Raw genomic sequence first — 26,857 nt, forward strand, 5'->3', positions numbered from 1 at the left:
TAAAATAAAGATACAAAACCACATCTTTATTGCAGCATCTCTAAGCAGGACTGAGTTTGCTATGCAAGGACCATTTTAGGACATACAGAGGTGGGACAGGAGCCAGATGTGGGTGAAGCAAAGCAACTCACAGCAGGGAGGGGTAGCCACCTCTAGGGAAGCCCCAAGGCCCCAGATCTCTCACTGTATCTCCCTGCAGGGAGCCAGGGCAGTCCTCGAGGGAGGCTGCCAGGAGCGGTGACTCAGGGAACCATGTGCCACCACTTGAAGGCGAAGGGCTTCCTGCGCACGTTGGTGCCACAGTGAACCTCTCCGTGGTACATGTGATAGCTGTAGAAGTCGTTGATGAAGGTGCAGTGCAGACCCAGCGGCTCCAGCAGGGAGCACACCTTCTCCTCCAGGCAGCAGCGGCCGTTGATGATGGGCCCAAAGGGCTTGGGGATGCCCAGGTGCTTGCCCAGTACCAGCATGTTCACCTGCGGGAAGGTAGGGGCCCGGATCAGAGGAAACAGCTGCCAGTGTAGGACCCACAGGTCTAGAGGACTAAGGCCGTTCCTTTACCCCCCTTTCATCTCACTCTCCCTTCTCCCCTCCCCTCCCACTTCTTCCTTTCTCTCTTCCACTCATTCCTTCTCCCCCCACCCCCTCCGTCCTCCCAGAGTTTTGTGTGTATCTTGTGGGGTGGGTGCACCCAGAGCCAAGGAAGGCTTCTTGTGTCCTTGGCTGTACTCCTTTGAGGCCAGGTCTCTTCCTGAACTTGCTTTTCCCACCTGGTCTAGAAGCCAGCAAGCCCCAGGCATTTTCTGTCTCTATGTCCTCCAGAGCAGGGATTTACGGGCATGTGGGTGACACCCCACTTGTTACCGGGGTGCTGGGGTCCGAACTCTGGTCCTCAGGGTTGCACAGAACGCGCTCTTAGCCACTAAGCCACCCGGCTGTACCCTACCCTTGAGTTTTATGTTTACTGGTGTTGTCTGTGTCTGCCACTGAGGTCGTAGGCAGTTGGAGGGCCATTCAGTGTGAGTGCTAGGAACCGAACTGGGGTCCTGGAGAAGAGCAGCGAGTTCTCTGACTGCTTAGCCGTCCCTCCAGCCCACACATCTCTTTTTGGTGGCTGGGCCTGGAGTAGCGCCTCTGCTATGTAGTAGCCAAGACTGACTCTGAACTCCAGACTCTCCTGCCTCCACCTCTCATGTGGTGGGCATACGTTTACACTGTTTCTGCCTCTAACAAGCTTCCTACGGATCAAAGGCCATATGCTGTTTAGACTCACTAAGAAGCTAGATTGCAGTGATCCCTGGGCCTTGGGGACTATGTTCAGGGAGAGACAGAGTCAGGTTTTCCTATTCAATGGAGTCTTCTGCCATAGCTCAACACATGGAGGAGATACCCCGATAGCCGGATTGGAGCTGCTGCCTTGGAACCCCAGAGTTCTGGGGAGCCCCATTTGGAAACATCTGTGCTAAGCAACATGCCGGCATGGTCCTTACATCTAGGTAATTCTCCACCCCGGGGTCGGGCATTCTTTGGAGGTGGCTGGTAAAAAAGGCAGTGGGAGGTGGGAAGACACACGTGGCGGTCACAGTTAAGTGACAAAGGTGAAATCTGGCCCTGCTCTGGGTCCTGTTCCACATAGGCTCCCTTCTTGGCATCAAATGCCACCACAGAACACTTTGTCTATGGCCTGTGTCTGCTGATCCCTGTATCCTATACGGGAGTCAAGAAACAGCAGGGTAGCGCTGGTTTTGAAACCAGACCCTGGCTTTGCCATCTCTTGCCTGCTGTGTGTTTTTGTGCTAGATACCTAACTTCTCTGAGCCCGCCTCTGGAAAGCAAGGCCATGAGAGAAGCCAGGCTCTGGGTGCCGAGAGGGCTATGTGGGCCTCAAAGGATGCATGGAAGAGCTACCTGGACCTGCCTTAGGCCTGGCCTGGCTCTGCGCTGCCTTTTGGGAAGCTGTTGGAGTCAGAGGAAGTCGGGTGGTGGCTGTCACCTCCTTACCATGTTTGGGAAGAAGGCCTCAGCCTTCGGGTTCCCTCTGGAGTTTCCCACAATCCTGAAGAGCTGGGGTATATCAATGATGTCGCCCTCCGTCAGGCCCAACTCTCGCTTCAGCACCTCACGGTTCCAGTCAATACAGCTCTAGTAGGGAGGCCAAGGGGTGCATTAGGGGAGGAGACAGTGTGGAGTAGCAGCGGGAATTGGTAAGAACTGGGGTTCAGGCTCCCAGGGACCTCACACACTCCCCTCCTGCACTCTGCCTGTGCCCGGACTTCTGACCCTGGGCTGGTAGGCCGTGCAGCCCTGAGAGGCCCCCTCTCCCCACACCAGGCACCCGCTTCGGTTTCTCCAGGACACCCAGGCTGAGTACCTCCACATAGGCATTCTGGTCTCTTAGTTTCTGGCTGGACAGAATGTCACTGATTGTCTGCCTTTTCCCTGAGGTGGAGAAAGAGGGAAAAAGATGGACCCAACTTGAGAGGCAGGCTACCCTCCAGGGCCTCCGTTTTGTTAACGGATGTGTTCTGTTTCAAGATTCCTTTGCTCCCATAAATGCCCCCATCTCCAAAGGGATCCTGTTTCTCTTGGAGAAGGGGTTTGAGAAATGTCATCTTTAATGGTAACCCTTAGCATCTCCAGCACCGAGACTGGCAGAGTCAAACCAGTCGGGACGGCTGGGTGACCCCACCGAATCTCATATGACAGGGGAACAGGAAGGCAACCATCGAACAGGAGAGCCTGCAGCTTCAAACAGGACAGAGCCCAAAGTGACAGAGATGACGAGCTGTCCGAGACTGGCAGAGTCAAGCAACTGGGTCAACAAACCCCATTCCAGTGCCAGCCCTTGATCCAACCACACCAACTATGGTGGCCTAAGGCAGCACCAATCAACAAGACTGCTATGCCAATGTCCCTGGGAGGTGACACCGGCCACCTGGAGAGGGGAGCCTGCCTGAGGCAGAGGCTGTTCAGGTGGAGGAGCCTCAGGTCTGCTCAGGACTGACAGCCTATAGACCCCTGGCTCAGGAGTGGCTTAGAGCGAGGAGAAATGAGCAACTCCCTGGTGATCTGCATTTTTCCCCCCTAATCCAAAGCATCTGCTCTTGGTCTCAGAGCCTTTTTATTCATATTTTTATTTTTTTTTAGATTTACTTCTATTTTATGTGTGATGGTGTTTTGCCTTCATGTGTGTCTGGGTGAGGGCGTCAACTCCCGGAATTACAGACAGTTGTGAGCTGCCCTATGGGCGCTGGGAATTGAACCTGGGTCCTCTGGAAGAACACTGAGTGCTTTTAACCACTGAGCCATCTCTCCAGCCCCTTTTATTTTAACTTTTAGTGTGTAGATATATTTGTGCCCCACACATGTGCCTGGTGCCCGAGGAGGTCAGAAGAGACTGTCAGTTGCCCAAGGAGGTCAGAAGAAGGCATCAGATGCCCTGGAAATGGAGTTACAGGTGGTTGAGAGCCACCATGTGAGTGTTGGGACCCAAAGTCAGTTCTTCTTCCAGAATAACAAGAGCTCTTAATGACCGAGCCATCTCTGCAGTCCCTATATTTACTTTAAAAACAGGTTCAAGCCTCCAACTTTCGATGTAGCCAAGGATGACTTTAAACTCCTGGTCCCCAATCCTAAGTGCTGGGATTATAGGTGTGCACCACCATATCCAGTTTAAGGGTGCTGAGGACAGAACCTGGGGATGATCCTGGTAAGAGCTCTGCCATTTGAGCTACATTCCCCAGCCCCAGATCCAGATCCTGTTAGGTGAGGAGGAGGCTGAGGGGTGGGGCAATGATGAAGCAATTCTCTGGCGTGCATGAGACCCCAAACTTCCACTCTCAGCAACACAGAGGAAAGAAAAGTAAGCAAGCAGAGTGGGGGCGGGGTGGGGCAGGGAGTGGCTTGCTGGTTTGTTTGCCTCTGTGTAACACACTTAAACATATTTAGAGAAACTCTTGAGCCCCCCACCCTCCAGAGCCCTTAGCCTCTGACCCCAGTCCTTGCCTATTGAATTTACTGAAAACATCGCATCCCATGGTCTTCACTCAATCAGATCGCTCATGGCTGCCTCTGCCCCTTCTTAGTTGCCTGTCTGCAATTTTCCTTATCTGTCACCTCACCATCCCCTACCCCACCCCCCACTTCCCTCCCTCTCCATCTCCTCCACCCACCCACTCCCCTGCCGCCTCTGACTCCGGTATCCCAAAGGTACCTTTAGTTGTCTTGGTAGCTCACAGGGAGCTTGGGGGCCCAGCGCTGAGCATGGTGCCCCGCGCGTAGTAGGTACACAGCTCTCTGTTCCCTATAGGATCTCAGGGAGCAGTGGAGCCGGTAAACAGCAGAAGCTGCCCACACAGGATGCCAGCCATGGTCCACTTACTCTTGAGTCCTTCGAACAGTGATGCCTCCCCGTGGCCCTCGGTCTGCAGCTCCTGGAACATCTGGTAGCAAGCTCTGGGGCTGGACAGTAGCAGCCGAAAGCCCTGCTAGGAAACATTGGAGTCAGGGAGCGGCTTAGCCTCTCACCCTTCTATCCCCACCCTATCTCCATAAAGAAAGGAAGGGCTGGCTTCTAAACCCTGGCAGAAGGATCACATACCTGCTTGCCCCGTGCCGGGACGAAGCTCAAGAACTCATCCACGTGACCCACAAAGAGCCAATCGGAGAAGAGTCTCACAGGGGCCTGCACCTGCTGGGCACCCAGGAAGTCCTGCAGGATCTGGTGCATGTCCCGGCTCTCACTGCTGCTCTCACAGGGATACAGTTATGCCAATTATCAAAATCATCAAAAGACATAGTGACAACTCCCAAGCGGTCTTGAGATCGGGCCTGTTAACCTCCCCTCATAGAAGGAGGGAGTGGGGAAGGTCACTGGACCCTCCTGTGAGATTCTAGCTTCTGCCTGCACCCCTTCCAACTGTAAGTGATTCTGCCCTCCCCTAATGCTATATTGTCACATGCAAATATCCTGAGAGCTGGGACGTTTGTCTCAAACGGTGCTAGGGCGATGGTTCTTAACCTGTTGAGTCGCGACCCCTTTGAGGTGACTCTTTCACAGGGGCTGCCTAAGACTGTCAGAAAACACAGGTATTCACGTTATGATTCATAAGAATAGCAAAATTATTGCCTAGGAAGCGCAAGGCCCTGGGTTAGGTCCCCAGCTCCGAAAAAAAGAATAGCAAAATTATAAAGTAACAACAATAATTTTATGGTTGGGGGTCACCACAACATGAGGAGCTGTTATTAAAGGGTTGCAGCATTAGAAAGGTTGAGAACCACTGTGCTAGGGTATAGTCGTGTGGGAGAAAGTTGACCGAAGCGGGGGGGGGGGGGGGTCATCTATGTTGGAGTGAGACTTCATGATGCTTCACGGTCATCCACCCATCTGTAAGTAACCCTCACCCATGCTCAGTGTAAGCCCAATCCATTCCGAAGTGGGACTTGGAAGGACAATTATTTTGGTCAGTTCTCGAGATCCTGTCTGGGAGAACGGAAATTTATTTCCATTGCCCTGGGAAAAGTCCCCATAGTGGGCGTGACCATGGGGAGGTAGGCGTGGCCATGGGGAGGTGAAGGGCCCATGGAACCTGGGCTGCTGCTAACAGGGGTACTGACATCTGAACAATGTAGGCTTTGTCACTGCAGCTTCCTTGAGGAGATGGGGAGGGGGGAGAAACTGAGGCACGGCCACTGAGGTACATAGGATCAGTGTCCAACCACAGAAAGCGTTGCCCGCTGACTCGGCCTAGATGCCTGTGTGATAGACAAAGCATGGGCTTCAGAGCTCATCGGCCTGGTGTGTGGCTTCAGGAACATCCCTTTGTTTCCCTTCACTTCCCTGAGCCTCGTCTTCTCTGTGAGGCTTTCTCCCCCCCCCCCCAGCTTTGCTAGGCAAGCGCTCTACTCCCTTCTGTGTTCTCTTTTATCTCACCTGATTGCTTTCTCTTGTCTGTCACACTCACTGCTCTACCCCCAGCTTCCAGCACATAGTAGGAGCTCAGTAAATAGCCATTGACTGAAGGCAAGTAAGTGGGCAGAGGTAAGCTCTGGAGGTTCCTTACCCTCTGTGGACTCCCTCTCAATGTTTGCTGACCTCCTAGGTCTGGAGAACTAGGGGAGGCTTTATTGTCACTGTCCCCACCCCAGCACATGGGTCCTGGTATTCTCCTTACCTGGAATAACCGCTGCTCCCGATGAGAATCCTGCCCAGTGGGTATTCCTTCCCTCTGACAGTGACTGGGGGACTCACCTCCAGGTTCCCAAAGGCATCCAGCCCAGTGACCTCTGCTCTATAGAGCCCTCGGGTCACATAGCCAAAATTTGGACCCTAAGATGGGAGAAAGATATACTGAGAGAAGCCATTGTCACTGGGTAGAAATGGAGGTTGGACATGTGGTGGTCACGGGAGGGAGTTCTGTGGATACCAGAGAGAAACCCTATGACTCAGCAGTGTGGAAGGGGTGTTGGATTGAGTCGGTGCCCCTTGAAAGAGATGGGGGCTTATTGGGTCCCCAGCACATGTCACCTGCTTGAAAGACTCCTGCACAGAAAGCAGACTCCCAAAGCATCCTTTCTGCTCTCTGTAGAGGCTGGGAACGGGGGATGAGTGGAGACAAGTCTCCTTCAGACAGTTGGAGGAAGGACAGGAACCCAAGCCACCCCTGTGGCCAGCACTGTGCTCACACCATGTCCCCATCCTTACCCTGGCCTAGAATGAACTTTCCAGATGCTCTATGTCCTGTCGGTTCTCCCCAGGGGATACACTGGTCACCCCCCCTGTGTGAGCTTTGAGGGTGTGGCAAGTCACTACCGGACAGTAGCTTAACGTCACACTGGTTTGTCTTCCTGCAGCCCCCAAGGTCTCAAGTCACTTGGTATAGAATGTCAGAGTGTGGCCTTAGGTCCATCGCTAAGGCCCAAGAGGAAGTGTCTCAAGAACCTTGTGCTGGATGCCATGTTGGCAGGGGCCTTGTGCAGCCTTCCCACCATGGTCCTTTTGCTGTGGGGGAAGGGCAGGCCCATGTGTGCCTCTACTTCCTGGTGTCAGCAGCTGGCCCGGTAGCCTTGCTAGTCCACAGAATCCCGTCTGGGTACTGAGTCTACCACCCACAACATCACACCTCCAGTCACCTCTGCTCCCCCAGACACTGGACAGCAGACAGCAGACAGATGTCGACGCCCACTTGTCTTCCCATGTGTCCTGCTCTGAGAGCTGTTGAGCCCTCAACAACCCACGGCCTCTTTTCCCAGGGGACAGCCTTGAGGCCACCTTCACCTCACCCCCCTCACGATGGCTAGAAAATCCTGCTGGCCTGGTCTTGTAGAGCCACCCAGAGCCTGACCACAGACAGCCACTGCCCCCTCATCTGTCCTGGTCTCTTCCCACTCTGGTTGGCTCCTGGAACTAAGGTCTTTATAATGTTAGACGGGGCACATTCACCCTGACTTAAGACTTATTAGGTCCTCCATTTCTCAGATTCTAAACTGATGGTCCCACCAAGGCCAGCAGCTCAGTGACTTTGCTGTCCACAGCACTGGGTTAGTTTTTTTTGTTGTTGTTGTTTTTTTGTTTTTGTTTTTGTTTTTGTTTTTTTTTTTTTGGTTTTTTTTGGAGGGGGGTTTAGCTTTTAACAGAAATATTTTAATTCTATTTCTTTTAAGATTTTTTTATTTATGGTGCCGATAAGGTCAGCTGTAAAGGTCACTGGCTGCTCTTCCAGAGGTCCTGAGTTCAATTCCCAGCAACCACATGGTGGCTCACAACCATCTGTGATGGGATCGGATGCCCTCTTCCGGTGTGTCTGAAGTTAGTGACAGTATACTCATATATCTAAAATAAATAAATCATAGAGAGAAAGAGAGGGGGGAGAGGGAGGGAGGGAGGGAGGGAGGGAGGGAGAGAGAGAGAGAGAGAGAGAGAGGGAGAGAGAGAGAGAGAGAAGAGAAGAGAAGAGAAGAGCAGAGCAGAGCCTGGGTGTGATGATATCCACCTTTAGTCCCAGCACTCAGAAGACAGAGACAGGTGGATTTCTGTGAGTTCTGGGCCAGCAAGGACTACACAGCAAGATGCAGTCTATAAAGAAAAAAGAGAAAGAAAGAAACACAAAAGCATGAAAGAGAAGCAGTGAAGAGTCGCTTCTCCAGTTCTCTAGTTCCGTTTTTCTCTTTCGTTTTTTTTTCCAAGACGAGATTTTTCTACACAACCCAGAATAGCCTCAGACTCTGCCTCCCAGGCTGAGCTTTCCGGTGCGCCCTGCCTGCTGATGTGAAATGTCCCAACATCTTACTGAAAGAACAGTAAGCGTCGTGCAGGTCACACCCCCCTCAGGAAGAGAAGTAACCAAATGCTGTGGAGATAATGTAACAAATTACCGTGCCAGAACTGAGCAGGGAGGCATCCAGCACCTCTGGCTCGTTAGTTTTTGTCAACAAACAAAATCGTCTGGAGAGAGAGGAAACTCAACTGAGAAAATCCCTCCATCAGACTGGCCAGTGGGCAGGTCTGTAGGACATTTTCTTTTTTTTTTTTTTTCTTTTCTCTCTTTTTTTTTTTTTTTTTTTTTTCGGAGCTGGGGACCGAACCCAGGGCCTTGCGCTTGCTAGGCAAGCGCTCTACCACTGAGCTAAATCCCCAACCCCAGGACATTTTCTTAATTAATGATTGCTCACTGCAGGCAATGCCAGCCCTTGACTGGTGGTGGTCCTGGGTCCTATGGAAGGCAGGCAGAGCAAGCCATGGAGGGCAAGCCAGTAAGCATCGTTTCCCGATGGCCTCTGAGTCAGCTCCTGCCTCGACTTCCCTCACCGCAGTGTGGAACTATTAACCAAGTAAAACCCTCTCCTCCCCAACTTCCTTTTGGTCAGAATGTTCTATCAGCAACAGAGAAGCAAACTATGACACTGCCATGGGCCTCTGACAGCATCAAAAGAGACCCAGCTGGGTAGGACTTTGACGCTGAGACCTGAAGGCTGAAAGCCAGCCAGCGCCAGAATGGGGAGGCGCATTCCTAGCAGAGGGAATGGCCTATGGCAATGCTAAGGTCCTGGGGTCAGAGAATAATGGGGAAATTTGAAGTCATGGTGTCACTCTGGGGACAGTTTCCCTGTCACTCTGGTACTCTCCACAAGGAAGAGTTGGGTGAGACATGTACTCAGCCAAGGACCTGCTGCAGCCTCCTTCCATCTAAGGCGGGGTGAGGCAGAGGGGAGACTCCTGTGCTGGGGTTCTGTCTGTCTGTGTTACAGGATGCTGGCCTTGGGATTTCTAAGTGGTAAGATTCGGCTACTGCAGGCAGGGTGGGGGGAGCGGGGACACAGCGTGTTGGCAACAGTCTTGGGTGATGCTCCCACCTCCAATAAGGATGAATTCTCCTGCACCATTAGCCACACACCTTGGCCAAAGGCACAAGGTTTGGCCAGGAAGAAGTAAAAGGAGTTATCCATGAGACAGACATTTCCTTCCAAGCCTCTGGCATGGAGTGCAAGATACACATGGCTGGGGCTGGAGAGATGGCTCAGCGGTTAAGAGCACCGACCGCTCTCTTCCAGAGATCCTGAGTTCAAATCCCAGCAACCACATGGTGGCTCACAACCATCTGTAATGAGATCTGATGTCCTCTTCTGGTGTGTCTGAAGACAACAATGTACTCAAATACATAAGATAAATAAATAAATCTTTAAAAAAAAAAGATACACATGGCTATAAGGCTTTTTCCTCCTTTGTCTGAGGGTTCCAGGCCCCAGTGAGGGCTACGGTCTTCCTTGGATGGCAGAGAGGCAGCATGGGAGGCCTGATGTTGTCCCTCTAGAGCCTCGGTTTCTACCTCTGTGAAATGGACCCACTGATAGCATCTCCATCAGAGGCTGTCCCACGGAACAAGACAGAACCCGTGGAGAAGTCATCCCCTAGCCAAAGGTGTGCGGGCTCAGTAAGCATACTATTGTTTTTATTTATGATAATGACAATGGCCTGGGCTGAGCTGGCACCCATCTGCCAGGCCAGTCCAGTGTGACTCAACAAATATGTCACTTCAAGGTCCCTAATGTGTTGACTGTGACTGATAAAGTCCGGCTGATCCTGAACCCTCACCACAGCCCCAGTGCGGCCCCCAAAGGATTAAACCACGCCCCAGAGATGGAGCTCCTGCCTTGTGGCAAGAGCACTCTTAGGTAGCCCAGGATGTCCCTCATGCTCAAGGCTATCTCAAAGACCAGCTGAGCTCATGTGGGGTGAGGCTCTGAGAAACCAGATCTTATCAGAGTAATAGCGGAGGGAGTCAGCACCACCCCTTGGGTCCTGCTGGAGCCGGACCTCGGCTTTGAGGACCAGGCTGCTTGGGGTAAGGGGTGGCTAAGGGGGAGATGGGTTGAGAAAGAGCGGGGTGTCAGGGCCAGGGGCACTGGATGGCTGGGTGTTTGCCAGGCCTCCAGGGTTCCTACCATGACTCGTTTGACAGGGAAATCCTTCAGGCCTCTGTCCCTCGGGGAATCAAAGACCACAGGCAGCGTCTTGTGGGGGGCCTGTATGTAGCCAATCTCCATTTCATCCTGGAGGGATACAGAGAGGCTACGGCTTGTGCCACAGTCTTGGCACCCGATGGCCGATGTGCCAATCCATCCTACATAACTACTGCCACCAAGAACAAATTCTCCATAACACCTGAGCCCAGAGAGAGGCCCTGAGGATGCAGGCAGACCTGAGTCCTGCACAGTCTGCTGGGAAAATGAATAGGATAGAGACCCTGACTCTGTGGGGGACCCAGGGCTGAGGCTGATGTGGCTGTGGCTGAACCTTGTCCTGGTAGACAGTGAATATTGACTAGAGGTGCTGAGGGGGGATGTTGGGGAACCCAGAGTGCTACCTGGATAGGCAGATAGGGAAGGCTGTTTACTGAGCCCAGATGGGAGTAGCCTCCTGGATCTCACAGGAGTGGACAGGTGAGCCACCCAGCCCTGTAGGTGGGTGCATGGGTTTTCGGGAATGAATCTAGTAAGGGTCGTGACCCTCTGGCAGTTATGCAGGGTCCGGGTGAGGACAGACACGGTCACTATGACAAGTTACAGGATGGAACCCCTGGGCATTTCCTGCCGAAAGATAGGAGCCTCTGTGCAGCTTCCCAGGGATCAGCCTTCATCACAGAGGCGGGATGACAAGGGTGGAACTCAGCAGACAGGGATAGGGACACGGTCCCACCGGAGGGATGGCATACATGGAGGGGCAGCCTTCATGCTGGCTGTCGATGAGCAAGACTGGGTCACAGGTGAGGAGAAGGAAGACAGTGGAGAGGACATGGATAAAGGCTCAAGATGGGAGCCAGGGGACAGGCATGGAGACGGGAGCTCATGAACTCTCGGCTTGAGGCCCCCGGCGTGCGGACCTTCTGAGGCTCCTTCCTCTCAGTCCATTCCAGGAAGTGTCACCTCAAAGCTACCCCAGGAGCCCAAGGCCTGCATCAGACGGGACCTTGGCCTCAGGCAGATGGGACCACATACCTGCATCCACTGGTCATCTTGATTTTCCTCCTCTGGGCACACAGTCAGTTTGCACTTGGCTTTCTTGGTGAAAGTAGCCAGTGACTTTAGGAAGTCTTCATTGTCGGAAAACCTAGGAAGATTAGGCCTCGTCTCGTCACAGAGGACTAACAATAATAACAAACACTCTGTCCCTCCCTCCAGGCTCCTGAAGCAATGGAGGCTTCCAGGGGCTAAGGTCAGGAAGAACGTCCTCCCACTCCCAGAAAATGCAAGACACAGAATTCAGGGCACTCCTTAATGCGCCCAGACACCCCTCCCTCAGAGCTTCACCTGCACACGTATACCTCCTGGGGGGGCTGAGTGTTGGGCGTCATGATCCAGGGGGCCACACGGAACATCACGGTGTCTTGGAACACCAGGGCTTCAGGGAGCTCCTGGAGGGCAGAGAGGAGAAGAGTTGTCATAGCAGGCAGGGATGCAATGCCTGCCTTCCCTCCCTCTCCCCCTTAGGCTGAGGCCTACCGGGTTAGATTTGTCCAGCAGGGAGATCGTTAGGGGAATGAGCCCCTTGAAGTCGGCGTCAGGGAAAGCAAGGCCTTCCACATAGAAGTCCGTGCTGTGCTGGCCGCCCAGCAGCTCTAGGCGGTGGGAGAACTGCTGTGGTCCTAGGACCACCTTGTATCTGGATGGCAGTTTGCCCCCTAGACAGAGGCAAGGCATGCTTAGGTCTATCGTCCCAATATGGCTCTGATTTCCTCTCCTCAGTACTGAGGTGCCTTCCCAGGGTCCCTGGGTGTCACCACCCAAGGACCCCTGGAGGTGTTTAAGGGGAAAACTTGAAAGCTCCAGTTGGGACCTTGCTTCTTTGATGAGAGGGATCAGGAAGAGCAATGCCAGGTGCCAGCACCAATCTGAACTTTGAACACTTCTTTTATTCATTCACTGACTGGTACGTTCCCCAAACACACTACACTGTCTCCCGGGGGACTAGGGAGGAGCAAGGGCCATTGTCTGTAACAGACACCAATTAAAGTAGTGACAGAGGAAAATAGGAGGGTTTCCTGTGGGTAACAAGGCCTAGATGGGGGAGCAGAAGGAGAAGGATAGTCATTAGTTTATCATATAAATCCATGTGTCACATGGATTTAATGTCATGTTATCCATTATATATAAATTATATAATATAGATATTACATATACATGTACTATATCACAAAGATAAAGTATCATATGGTTACTTTAGTCTAAGGTTGGAAGGAAGTCGGAGCAAATTGAGCCTCAGAAAGCCCTCTGCCACTGTACCTCTGCTGTCCACGCCCCTCCCCTTGGGTGTCCATGCACCACTTTAAACCTCGCGCACCTCACGGTGGCTTCTCTAGCCCCCGCCCCCTTCACGCACACAGATGCATTCCCACTTTCCTCAGAGTGCATTCTCCTCTGACTGGCCTTCCTCTTGCTGCCCCCAGCGCCACAGCCCACACTGCTGTCCCTAATTATTTACCGGTCACCCCTCCTCTCCCACTAGGATGAAAGTGATCAGAACAAACACTTGGTTCTCAGGACTGAGGTTGGCACTGCCTGGATAGGAGGGGCCGCAGAGCTACCGAAGTCTTAGTGGAAAGAGTTCCCAGCAAGTGGGGGCTTGGCACATAGTGGGGGAGGAGAGAAAGAAGGGGAGAAAGGGGGAGGGAGGGGAAGAGGAAGGGTGAGAGAGAGAAGAAAAGAGGAAGGGAGGAAGGAAGGAAACAAGAGAGAGGAGAGAGAGAAAAAAAGAGTGGAGCTGGAGAGATGGCTCAGTGGTTAGAGCACCGACTGCTCTTCCAGAGGTCCTGAGTTCAATTCCCAGCAACCACATGGTGGCTCACAACCATCTGTAATGGGATCTGATGCTGCTCTCTTCTGGTGTGTCTGAAGACAGCTATAGTGTTTATATATATGTAATACATAAATAAATTTTAAAAAAGTATAATTTAGCTGTCCTCAGACACACCAGAAGAGGGCATCAGATCCCATTACAGATGGTTATGAGCCACCATGTGGTTGCTGGGATTTAAACCCAGGACCTACGGAAGAGCAGTCAGTGCTCTTAACCCTGAGCCATCTCTCCAGCCCTACAGTGTACTCTGAAAAAAAAAGAAAAAGAAAAGAAAATGGAGGGGAGAGGGGAGGGAGAAAGAGAGGGAGAGAGAGGGAAAGAGGGAGAGAAAAGAGAGAGAAAGGAATTGGTGGGTGATGACTGGAAGAAGTCACTCCCTTGTTCCCAACTGGGACAAGCTCAAGTCACCTCCTCTGGAAGGCAGAGGACTGAGGCAGGTGGCTGTCTCATAGCCCTGTGCTCAGAACCAAGCACACCATAGCTCTTGAGGACGACTTGCCAAAAGGGAGCGGGACAGGGCGGTGCCCCATCTGGTGGGGGCAGGAAAGGAACATGGCGTCACAGCGACAGAGATGCCAGGGAAGGAAGGCCAGGCTGACTCACGTGTGGCCCGGAAGACTCTCACTTTGTTCATCTTGGCCTTCGGCACCTGCAGCACCAACTGATACTTGTCAAAGAAGTCTTTGGGAGTCTTCGTGCTTAGGGTCATTGGTGACATGTCCTGCAAGTCTGAAACAAGAAGCCTGTGGCCATGATGGTCCCCAGACTTCCCCACACCCCGCCGCAAAGGAGCCTGGCTTTCTTTTCTCATTTTTTTTTTCTTTTTTTTTTTTCCGGAGCTGGGGACCGAACCCAGGGCCTTGCGGTTGCTAGGCAAGCGCTCTACCACTGAGCTACCCCTCTTTTCTCATTTTAAAATGGATACTTGTCGCTTATTTTTTCAAATGTTTGTTACATTTACTTATTTTTGTTTCTTTTGCAGCATGGACATTAGGTTTGGAGTTTTAGTGTGCAAGGTGAGAGCTCAGCCCCAATCCCAGCCGCTCAGCCCTGCTCCAGCCCCGCCCCGCCCCGCCCCAGCCGCTCAGCCCCGCCCCGCCCCGCCCCGCCCCAGCCGCTCAGACCCGCCCCAGACCCGCCCCGCCCCAGCCGCTCAGACCCGCCCCAGACCCGCCTCAGCCCCGCCCCACCTCAGCTGCTTAGCCCCAGCCCATACTTAATTTATCATGCATCCGTGAGGTTGAACACAACTTGGTACATGTGTGGAGGTCAGAGGACAATTTGTAGCAACCAGTTGCAGCCAATTCTTTTCTGCTACGGTGCTGGACCCAGAGATCGAACTCAGGCGGGCAGGCTCGGTAGCAAACGCCCCTACCCACTGAGCCATCTCACCAACCCCTGGCTCTATTCTCTTCAGGATGTCTACAAACGTTTATCTGTGTATGTCTATGATAGGGTGAATGAAGGATCGAAACTCAGAACAACACAGCCTATGTCCATTTGATTTCTTGCTGTGACCTCCAAATTCTGGAGCACAGAGAACACCCAGAACAGTGGTGGTACACAGTAGTGTCAACACCAGGGTGACTGGGAAATGCCAGTGGTCACTGCTGACGGCTGGACCCCAGTGAAGGAGGCAAGGGTGTGGGCTCAACCTGGATCTGGGTGAGTTTGGAGAACTCCATCAGTTCTTACCGCCTCAGTTTCTCTATCAGTAAGCAGGGGTGGAGAGAGCCAAAGGGTGGAGAGATAAAATGACATATCTACAGCTATTGTTGCCTGGAGCCTCAGGAGTGCCCACAGGTTGTGATCAAAGAGTATCCTTTAGGGATGTCCCTGGCGCCAGCCCCAGCCAGCCACACGCATTAGACACATAGTCATTCTTTTTTTTTTTTTTTTTTTTCCTTTTCTTTTTTTCGGAGCTGGGGACCGAACCCAGGGCCTTGTGCTTGCTAGGCAAGCGCTCTACCACTGAGCTAAATCCCCAACCCCCACATAGTCATTCTTATGTAGTTCTATGATTCCTGGGCAAGCTTCAGCCCTGGTCTCTCAGCTGCAGTCCCTTAGTATCCCCCCCAGGGAGGGTCACCACTCCGTCCCTGGGCTACCCCAGTATCCTGGATCACTATCCACGAGACGCTGCCGCCCCTACCACTGTCCTCGAATCTCTCTCAAACCCACCAAGATGTCAGGCTCCCTGGGCCTCAGATACTAACCTGCATCCGGGTAGCTGTGTAAGTGAGTAGCTATGTATCCCACACGGCTGTGTGCTTAACTTCTCTGTGCCTCAGCTTCCCCACCCTTTAGGCGCTTGGGTCTTGCATGATATTTGGGGACCACCACCCCTTTTTATTTAATTTGGGTGCCATGTCTGAGCCAAGCACACATGTGTGGGCTGGCAGAGGTCAGCACGGAAAGGGGAGCCTCTTGGGACTCCAGGAGCCCGCTCTGGTCTCTTCTGACCGATGTGTGACTTTGGTAGGTCACTTGTTCTCTTGGGACACTTTTCCACTCCTTCCTCTGTAACATGGACGGGCTAACACAAACATGTTTTCCACTAAACCAAATTCAGGGTTTGGTTTCTGACAAGACCACATGGGCAAACAGACCTTCCCGAGGAACGAAGGCAGCCAAGGTCTTCCGTCTTTACCTTTGTTGTCTAAGACCTTGTCGTCCTCGAAGTCCATTCCGGAGGACTTGGGATCCTCCTTGTCACAGTTCACCAACAGGATGGCGCCGTGACCGTCTGGGCCCCAGGTCCAGGTGCTCTGGGAACATCAGGAGGGTAAAAGACACCGTGGGGGAACTATCTCAGGTCCCTTCAGCCCTTGGGAGACAGGCTGCTGGCTTTCTCTCACCTCCCACTTTGTCTGGCCAAAGAGTGGACTTCTCATGACTCTAAATATCACCAAATCTGCCCCAAATGTAGGATGTGTGAGTATTTGTTAAAGACCGCATCTACTCTGACCAAGGTTAGTTCAACTTCTAATCCTCCTGTCCCTACCTCTGAGATCCAGTCTATGTGGTGCGGGTCATTGAACCCACGATGTCAAACACGTTAGTCAAGCACTCCACCAACTAAACTACATCCTGGCCTCAACTCATATTTTTTTTTGTTTTATTTTAATTTTTAAATAAAGGAGCCTGATAGCGAGGTACACTTTAAAGGCCCTTTAAAAATGTCGACTTGACCAAGAAACCGAGTCAAGTACTTAAGAGCATCAAGATTCTGATCCACACAGCTACTGTCACGTGACCCCATGGTCCGCTCCTTCCCGATGTGAGGGCGAGTCTCGGTTCCAGGCTCCATCTGCCCAAGGATGGATTACATTGGCCAATAAAGGGGCCAATCATTTGAAGACTGCAAAAGTGTATGCTAGCCTCAAGCAGAAAACCGTGTGGCCAGTTCTGAAGTGGGGGGGACACTCTGGAGTTCACACACAGACCCTAGGCTGACAGTGTGAACGTCCCCTTCTGCATCCCAACCAACCATGTTTCCGCAACACGCACCCCCCCGCCACGCCTCGGTTCTTTCTCCCTCCACCCTTGTTTTCGTCCTTTCCCTGTCATCACCCACCCCTGTACCCAGCTCCGTGGGACACTCATCTACTGGTCACTAACGTCCGGGGAGTATTTCTGAGCCACAGCTGAGACCCATCTGTTAATTTTTTTCTATTACCTGGGTGACTCTAGAAATCCCAGCGTGAAGCTAATACCATTTCCGAACCCACGGTTGGTTATAAATGTGATCTCATAAGAGAGATGGGAGTATACACAAGCCGAAAGGCCAAGCTCCCACGCCTGGGGCACAGGACAAGTTTACATAATGGCGACGCTGCTCATCTTATCACCACAAGGGGGCGCCACATGAGAGCACAGCGGCCCTGAAGCGAGTACTGACTGATATTTGAGCCTTACCTGATCCTTCCCAGCTGGGGCTGGCTTCGCTTTGCCAGTGCGGGTGACATCCGCACTCAGGGAGAGTTCTGAAATCCGAGAGAGGAGATCTGGTGAGAGCGAGGCCGCGGGACTCCCAGAGTGACCCTGAAGGACAGGTCTCCCCAAAGCATGTCCCTCTGGTTTGTCCCCAAGGAGCCACACTACAATTTAGAGGGCAGAGCCAGGACTTCCAAACACTGTGCCCTTCGGGGGTCGTGACTGTGATGCCAAAGCAGTTCCGGCCAACCCAGTGAAGCCTCCATATATCCTGCCAGGTGGCTCAGTTTTTTTGTAATCTGTGAGATGGGATCGTAGGGCCAAGCTCACTGGGTTAAATGTAAGGATTAAACGTAACATCTTGGCACAGGGTCTGGCACTGGGGTGAGCCTCACTTAATTTAAATGTATAGTTACTTATGAATGAAATCCATCAATGAAATGAAACCTGGAGGTTTCACATACAATATACACATTCAATACACACTTACATAAAAAGACCATGCTGTTAAGGTCCGATCTCATTAATTTAATGTTTAAAAACTTAGATAAAAGGTCTTTCTCTGTTGTCCAGGCTAGCGTCAACCTTGTGAACTCCGTGATTCTAAGAATGATTTTTTTAAAGTGATTTTTAAAATGTGCATTGGTGTTTTTCCTGCATGTATGTCTGTGTGAGGGTGTCCGATCCCCTGGAACTGGAGTTACAGACAGTCGTGAATTGCCATGTGGTTGCTGGGAATTGAACTCAGAACCTCTGGAAGAGCAGTCAGTGCTTTTGACCACTGAGCCATCTCTCCAGCCCCTAAGAATGGATTTTTAAAAAAATATATAATTTTCATATTTAATTTTGTGTGTATGTGGTGAGAGGTAATACTGTGGTTGCCCATGGAGACCAGAAGAGGGCGTTGGATCCTCTGTAGCTGGGGTTAGAGGTGGTTGTGAGCCACCCCATGTGGGTGCTGGGAGCCACATCCTGTTGGAGAGTTACACACTCTTGACCACTGAGCCATCTCTCCAGCAACACTTATAGGTTCTATCTAAAGATGAATGGTGGGCTGGAGAGATGGGTCAGCTGTTAAGAGCACTGACTGCTCTTCCAGAGGTCCTGAGTTCAAATCCCAGCAACCACATGGTGTCTCACAACCATCTGTAATGGGATCTGATGCCCTCTTCTGGTGTGTGTGAAGATAGTTATGGTGTACTCATATAATAAATAAATCTTTTAAAAAAGATGAATGGTAAAGAAATACAAATATATGTGCACATGTGGGTTATTAATCTGATAAAACACAGAACTATCTGCTAAAGCAATATGTGCGCATGAGTGTATATGTGTGCCAATGTGCGCATGAGTGTATGTGTGCATGTATGTATGTGTGTTTGTATGTGTATGTATGTATACATTGTGTGTGTTTATATGTGCATGTGTTTATGTGTCTGTGAATGTGTTTGTACGTATGTGTGTATATATTGTGTGTATGTGTGTTTATGTGTGTATACATATGCATGTGTGTATGTGTGTGTGTATGGTGTATATGTATGTGTATATGTGTATATCCCTGCATGTGTGTATGTGTGTATATATGTATGTGTATATGTGTGTATGTGTGTGTCTCTGTGTATGCATGTATGTGTGTGTATGTATACATGTGTATACATGTATGTGTGTGCATATATGTGTATATGTATGTGTGTGTGGGGTAAAGCATTTATAAGATATAGAGACCTGTGCATAGAATCCACGTACCCACTTCCTACCCTGGAGAGCAGTTATTACACTGTGATGTGAGTCTTCGTCAGAGTTCCATGTAGCTGGAAAGTCACTGTCACTGAGGGCCTCTGACCTTAATCCTCTGCCTCTCGAGAGCTGGGAGGAACGGAACCCGGGGCTCCGTGCTCCCTAGGGAAGTTCTCTCCCCTCACTCACGCTCGGCCTGCCATCTGTGTTTATGTAACTCTCTGGGGAGGGATGTTTATGAAACACCAGATATAAGGATAGCTAGAGATGATCAGTTTTCTTTGCTTACTTGAAAGTAAGATCTAGTCACAACATGTCATGGGGAGAAGCCTTGTTGAGGTATGAGGGGGCAGTTCTAGTTCCTCCCTCTCTGCCTTCCTTCTTCCTCTATGTCTTCCTCCCTCCCTCCTTCTTTCCCTCCCTCTCTTTTTTCCTTCCTTTTAGAGACAGGGTCTCACTAATTTGCCCTGGCTGGCCTTGAACTCACGGAGACCTGCCTGCTATGCTTCCAGGTGCTGGGATTAAAGGTGTGCACCACGGCAGCTCTTCGGTATCCTGGTCATTACTTACCCACCCCGGTGAGGTAGAGCAGGGCTTGGGTTGATGAGGTCTTGGGTCCGTAATAGGAAATTCGAACCTACAAGACAATAGCAGACTGCTTATGATTTCTCTTAGTCATTCAACAAACAAGTTTGAGTTGTGCTGCCCATTGTGGGTGGTGCCATCCCTGGGCTAGGGGTCCTGGGTTCTATAAGAAAGCAGGCTGAGGAGCCGTGAGGAGCAAGCCAGTAAGCAGCATCCCTCCATGACTCTGTATCAGTTCCTGCCTCCAGGTCCCCACCCTGTGTGAGTTCCTGTCCTGACTTCCTTCATGATGAACAGCAACATGGAAATGGAAGCCAAACAGACCCTTTCCTCCACAATGTGCTTTTGGTCACGATGGTTCATCACAGCAACAGTAACGCTAACAAGTTGTATCTTGAGACATTCTTGGAAGGGGGGCAGGGGCTTAACAGCTGGAAATGGGGTACAAGAGGCATTAGGAGGAAGAAAGAGCAGGTGATAGCCGTGGAGCTGGACTTCGGGTTGTCTCTCGGGGACCCAGGAGCAGGCCCTCAGCTGTATAGCATGCGCTCTCTATGCAGGCTGGGGAAGGGAGTTGGGGGAGTCAGGTGTACCTCAGGGATATAGGATGTGAAGCTCTGGGCTCATTCAGTCCCTCTGCCCAGCAATAATTGAAATAAATAAGTAACTAGAAACCTAGAGAGGGGTGTCTGATTGACTCAGCTGCCGGGGAGGTGAGGCATTGGGAGCCAGAAGCTTGAGTGACATGAGCTGGAGACACCAAAAGAAGCCAAAGAGGTACAAGGAAAGGAGCCTGCGGTGACATGCTGAGGGGACACACTAAGGAGTGTCTAAAGGAACATACTGAGGAGTGTCTGAGGGGACACACTGAGGAGAGTCTGAGGGGACACACTGAGGAGAGTCTGAGGGGACACACTGAGGAGAGTCTGAGGGGACACACTGAGGAGAGTCTGAAGGGACACACTGAGAAGAGTCTGAGGGGATACACTGAGGAGAGTCTGAGGGGACACATTGAGGGTCTGAGGGGACACACTGAGGAGAGTCTGAGAGGACACACTGAGGAGAGTCTGAGGGGGACACCACACTGAGAAGAGTCTGAGGGGACACACTGAGGAGAGTCTGAGGGGACACACTGAGGAGAGTCTGAGGGGACACACTGAGGAGAGTCTGAGGGGACACACTGAGGGTCTGAGGGGAACACACTGAGGAGAGTCTGAGAGGACACACTGAGGAGAGTCTGAGGGGGACACCACACTGAGAAGAGTCTGAGGGGACACACTGAGAAGAGTCTGAGGGGACACACTGAGGAGTGTCTGAGGGGACACACTGAGGAGAGTCTGAGGGGACACACTGCGGAATGTTCAAGGGAATGCAACCCCACCCCCACCCCAGCTTTCGGTTTCACCCCACCCACCAGGCCCCATCCCACCCCACCCACCATACTCACCTTCTGGTCATCTATCCTACTGCTGGCTGCTTTCATCTGTAGGGTCACCTCCAGCTTGGGGTCCAGAGGCCATTTAGAGGCCCCCGTGGTACTCTTCTTGGATGGAGGACCATGGATGACATCTACAACAACTTCTGGGGAGGCTGTGATGCTGAAGGACGTGGAGCCCCTTGGAGCAGAGCTGTGAAGCGACAGAGGCAGGCTGAGGCACCCATGATGAGATGGCCCACCGCCATGTTGGCCCCAGACATCCTTTTCCCAGCAGGAGGAAATGCAGGCCAGCACTGGGCTTGCCCTGGCCAGAGAGTGAATCTGGTAACGTTGCCAGGAGGGACTGAGAGCACAGAATGGCAGTCCTCTTGACTGGAGGCCTTACACTCGGACCAGAGAGACTGCAGAGGGAGGTGGATGTCAAAGGCACCTTCCACACACCCGTAGAGCAGTGTGCACACAGGGGACCATCACCAGTGGGCATGCCAAGGGGCATCACACACAGGGGGCTAGAGAGATGGCAGTACCCCTTCCCCCCACAAATAAAGACCCCACAAATATAACAACAACTGAAACAAAATCACACAGATTTCTGGAGTTCTGGCAAAGCAAATGTTCTCTGTGTGTTTGTGTGTGTGTGTGTGTGTGTGTGTGTGTGTGTGTGTGCGTGCGTGTGCCTGTATGTGTGTGAGAGAGACAGACACAGACAGACACAGACAGACACAGACAGACACAGACAGACACAGACAGGGTCTCTGTGTAGCCAGGCATGGCCCGGAACTCACTCAGTAGACCAGGCTGACCTGACCTGTAATTCACAGAGATCTGCCTGCCTCTGCCTCAACTGTTGGGATTAAAGGCGTCACCACCACCACCACCCGTAGGAACAGCAGATCTTCTTCAGGCTCATCCTCATACAAAGCAACTGGATCAGGGGAGAGATACACTTTAAAATGCAACAGGAGTTGGGTTGGGCTGTGGTGGTGCAGTCCATTAATGCCAGCACTCCGGAGGCAGAGGCAGGTGGATCTCTGAGTTTGAGGCCAGCCTGGTCTACAGAGGTAGCTAGCTCCAAGACAGAGAAACCCTGTCTGTGGATGTGGGAGGTGTGGGGTGGGAAACGTTTGAAGGAGGAGAGAGAGAGAGAGAGAGAGAGAGAGAGAGAGAGAGAGAGAGAGAGAGATGAGAGAGAGAGACGACAGAGAGACAGAGAGACAGAGAGACAGAGAGAGACAGAGACAGAGACAGAGACAGAGACAGAGATGCAAAGGGAAGGTTAGTTCCGAGTCTTTTCCTGAGTCTTTGCCCTGGCAAGAAGGTGTGTCTGGGACGAGGGCAGGGTCTCCAGAGAGTTTAGGTTTCAGTTTCTGGGAATCTATCCTGAGAGACCAGAGCTATCCATCTAGAGGCTCCAGGCTACCATGTGCTTAATCTGCAATGCACTCTCGATGTCCCACGTTCTCTTTGTGCGTCACTGCTCTGAGAGCTTCCTGCTGACCTCATCCCATTACGTGACAGCCTTCTGTTGACTCTGCCCCTTTCCCCTGTAAGCTGGATAGAAGAAGCTGTACTTCTTTTTTTTTTTGGTTCTTTTTTTTCGGAGCTGGGGACCGAACCCAGGGCCTTGCGCTTCCTAGGCAAGCGCTCTACCACTGAGCTAAATCCCCAGCCCCGAAGCCGTACTTCTTAATAAACTCACTTAGCATTAACCACCAGCTTGAGTGTGATCTTCTGGCCTCGGCTTTGCCCTCTTTGTTTTTCTCATCTCCCGTCCCCTTGGGACCCTGTCTCTGAAGAACAACCTGCGGCTGGACCTGGTGGGAGGGCATTGCCGAGTGAACATAGCAGAAGGATTGTCTCCAAGGACACCTCTCTCCCCCCTCCTCTGGAATGCGTACACACACACACACACACACACACACACACACACACACACCTCCAGAGACCTGCTGTAGCCAAGGTGCGGTCCTTGACACAGGGGCGGCAGCCTCAGCCTCCCTGGAAACTGAGGTGGTTTCCAAGGTTTACTCCCCAGATCTGCTGCTGCGTATCCATGGGTAGGAGCCCAGAGGTCTGAGCTTCCTCGTGTCTCCAGGGTGCTCCGGGCACCCTCAGGCATGAGAACCACACCCAGGAAGCTACTGATAGGGGCTGCTGAGTTACCCAACTGAGCGGAAGCTAAGGGATCAGGAACTCAGGCTCAGCGAGGCACACATAAAGTCGGTGGCTGAGAAAGCCTGTATTTTATTTTATTATGATTATTTTTATGAGGCAACTGGAATTGTTTCATTTCAAAGTCAACAGGACCTGCTGGACAGGGGGAAGAGTCCAGGTTTCTTTCTAAGAGACTCTGAGGTGAAGAAGCTGGGAGGTGGGGACAGGGAGGAGCTGCCGGCTTGGGTCAGCCAAACTCGGACAAGGGTGATGGAAAGTCAGTGGGAGTTGAGGAGTGACAAAGACAGCCACAGCGAGGCCAGTGGAGGAGGAAGGTTCCGCGGCAGGTGTGGAGGAGCCTGATTTCTGGAACATTCCCCATCCTTCCTCTTTTCCTCACACCCATCTTTTGACTCCACACCACACTCCAGGATCAGAGCTACCTACGGGAGCAAAGAGGGCAGAGAGGGACTTTTCCTGGAGGACTGTGGGAAAAGGTTAGGGATGGTTTGGAGCCTGCCCTGGGAAACCCGCAAGAGAATGAACAGACAAGTGTTTTGTTTTTTAGTATATCTCTCCCCTTCACTCCAAGGTGAGTCTAAGGTGATTAACTTTGTTCCACTCACTCAAAACACCACTAAGCGTAAGGTCTGGCCCTGTCTGCGCATGCGCAGAGACGGAGCAATACTTTGCCTAGTTCACAGTATTCATTTACTCAACCCCCAGCGTAGGTCTGAGTCCTATTGTGGACACCTTTTAGTGTCCCCCACCTCCAGATCATCTCAAACTACTGGTGGCCTCTGCTTTGTCCCCTGAACACAAGTGAGGGCCTTGTTTCCTGGTCCCCACCCTCGTGCGCTTAGGCCTCGGTCCCTGGACTTACTGGGCTGCACAAACAGCAGCTCTGGCGTAACGGCTTGTTCACATAGCACTGCCTGGGCGGGGAAGTTAAAATTATTTATTATCTGTCTGTCTATTTACTTACTTGTTTATGTCAGATCCTGGTTGTGGCCATGTGAAAGGCACAGGACTTGAGGTTGAGCCCCAGAACCTATGTATTAAAGCTAAGCGTGGGGGCGTGTGCTTGCAATCCCAGTGCTGGCGAGGCAAAGACGGGGAACCCAGGCCTTGAGAAGGGCAGAAGTTCTTCCAATGCTTCACCCAAGCTGCACAACCTGCACCTCTCCTCCTGCCCCCAACCTAGGACACCCCTCCCATTCTTGTATTCTCTTAGCACCGACTGGGCATGCCCCTGTATCGACTCTTCCCAATGGAACAGACAAACATCCACAATTTCATCACCAACCCTATCTGGTCAAATGTGTCTGCTCTGATCTCCCCGTTTGAAAACCGACATCAGGATCGGCAAGATGGTTCAGCGGACAAAGGGGCTCGCTGCCAAGCCTGATGAACTGAGTCCCTTTACCAGAGCTCGCGTGGTGAGTGGAGAGAGCTTACTCCCACAGGCTGGCTTCTGATCTCCATACACAGAGTCTGAGGAATGACACCTGAGTTTGTCCTGGCCTCCACAGGCTCCCACACAAACCCTGCATCTACAAACATGTACACACCTTCAGACACTTATGAAAAAAGCATCTGGGACCTAGACTTACAGAGAGAGCTAGGCTGGGAGCCTGGCAAGGATGCCGGGTTAGCTCTGGTCCCTGTCATCTCCTTAGCACCCACCCTAGTTTGTCCTTTGGGGGTAGGGAGCCTCTGATGACACCAGGCTTCCTTTTTCCTGTGTCCCCAGCCTCTCACCAGTGGCCTGGGGACCACTCAGACCTGGGGTGTTTTCTGGCTGCTGAGGTCAGACAGCCACTGACCCACTGACCCTGGGCACCTCCCAGAGGCTTTTATAGACATCACTCTGGCTACAATGCTCAGCTCTGTGAGGGAAGCTGCTGCAATTCCCACATGAAAGGCTGCCTCAGACTCCACCCACGGGGCTTCCTCCACTGTCTTGTGTGACCTAGAACCTGGCAAAGGTCTCAGTGCTCACTCAGTAGGTACTCAGCTTATATTTGTTGAATGAACAAGGGAATGGTAGAATGATCAAATGAACTGTTGGGGATCTGTCGGGTACTGTGCAGAGTACCTAATAAGCAGCACCTTGGAGTACCTAACAAATAGCACTGTGGAGTACTTAACAAACAGCACTATTGAGCACCTAACAAATAGCACCGCAGAGTACTTAACAAACAGCACTGCAGGGTGCTCAACAGACACATTTGGAGTTGTCACACTTAACCCTTAAAGTCATTTCACGAGATAAGAAAACTGATGATCAAATGCCCAAGCCCTCTCCACCGTCCGTCTACAGCAGGGACGATTTCTCCCTTGTTAGGCAACCCGGTATTTCCCTGCGTTGAGGGCCAGGCAGTGATATTTATACTTCGCAGAGAACTAAGTGGCGTGGTAAGTCCCACACCTCCGGCTTATCTCTCTAGCAGATCTATTGCCCAGAACCTGAGCTGGGTCAGCAGTGCCCAGCCCCTACCAGCCCCACCCTGCCCCCACAGGCCCAGGATCTGCCCCTCTCACCCACGGACATCCAGCGGGGTCGCCGTGCCCACCACACACACGGCATGGGTGGGCTCCTCAGGGGCCACATGGATCACCGCACCCTGGGCCATCCTCGGGCAGCAGGGAGCAGGAAACCCCTGGGCTGGTTCCTTTATAGTGCCAGGCAAGCCCATGAGTCAGCACCTGCCCTGCCCTGGAGGCCCAGCCCTTCTCCACTCAGGTGCCCCAGTGACTGCTGAGCCTTCTCTACCCTGGGCCATCCAGGACCCCCTGAGGGTGTTCTCTGTGAGGTCGGCAACAGCAGAAGAGTAGGGCACTGGGAAGCCTGTGAGGGAAGAGCACAGGGTGTGCCTTAGACAACCCTGCCTGGGCCAGGACATCTTGCCCAAGCACAATTAACAGGACATTGAAAAGAAGGGGAGAAAGGCAGGAGAAGGCTAAACAGGAGGGTATCCTGGGCTTGGCTGACCCCCAACCCCCAATCTTCTCATAGGACCCCTCTCTCTGCTGAAATGCTCTCTGGACAGCCTGTGAAACTTGAGCTGTTGCAGTCCCCTCCCCCATTTCATCCTTGAAGCATCTCTGAGGTCAGCCCACATCATCACACCCACTTTCCAGATGAAGAAACTGAGGCACCAGGCTCCGCAGCCAATCAGGATTTGAACAGAAGCATGACCACAGGGTAGGGCAGTCTGTCCCGGTGACGTGGTCTTTTCAAACCTTAGGACAAAGACTTCTTACTGTAACACCAAGCATCTGAGGGCAGGTCTTTGCCAGCCCATTTTATAGATGAGAAAACCGAGGCTCAGAGAAGAAAAACACACTTGTCCTGAGGGCCATGGATTGCCTGTTGCTTGACCTAGAGTTGAGGTTTGCTGCATACCTTGGCTGTATGACTCTATGGGATCTTCCCCAGAAGACCAGATGGTGCAAGTGTGGGCCGTACCTGCCCTGAGGGCACTTGAGAGCACTTGAGGGCGCTGCACTTGGTGCCAGGGCTGTCTGCTAATGGGTAAACTGGGGGTGGGTGTGGACAAGTCCCAACAGGGAGCACCCAGAGGAGGTGTGCTTCAGAGGCTGTGGAGAGCACAGGGTGTTTGGGGGGCTGTAGACCTGGGCTTTTCTTCTCC

General features: G+C 52.2%; 1 protein-coding gene across 6 annotated transcripts; it reads right to left on the reverse strand.

Annotated features, from left to right (window-relative positions):
- On the reverse strand, positions 1-25,853 carry Padi4 (peptidyl arginine deiminase 4). Of its 6 annotated transcripts, none has more exons than XM_087547778.1 (16): positions 25,746-25,853; positions 21,057-21,237; positions 19,595-19,661; positions 17,270-17,337; positions 16,002-16,119; positions 13,955-14,080; positions 11,998-12,176; positions 11,806-11,909; positions 11,494-11,605; positions 10,441-10,548; positions 6,174-6,328; positions 4,601-4,745; positions 4,382-4,487; positions 2,372-2,439; positions 2,002-2,142; positions 1-476 (listed from the first exon to the last, which is right to left on the reverse strand). In XM_087547778.1, exons 1-16 carry the CDS (start codon positions 25,835-25,837, stop codon positions 243-245), a joined length of 2,004 nt encoding a protein of 667 aa, XP_087403904.1. In that variant the 5' UTR covers positions 25,838-25,853; the 3' UTR covers positions 1-242.
- Between the last annotated feature and the right edge of the window lie 1,004 nt (positions 25,854-26,857).

The sequence above is a fragment of the Rattus norvegicus genome, chromosome 5 (genome assembly GCF_021556685.1).
Source record: "Rattus norvegicus strain SHRSP/BbbUtx chromosome 5, alternate assembly SHRSP_T2T, whole genome shotgun sequence".
In the NCBI taxonomy this organism is placed as follows: Eukaryota; Metazoa; Chordata; class Mammalia; order Rodentia; family Muridae; genus Rattus; species Rattus norvegicus.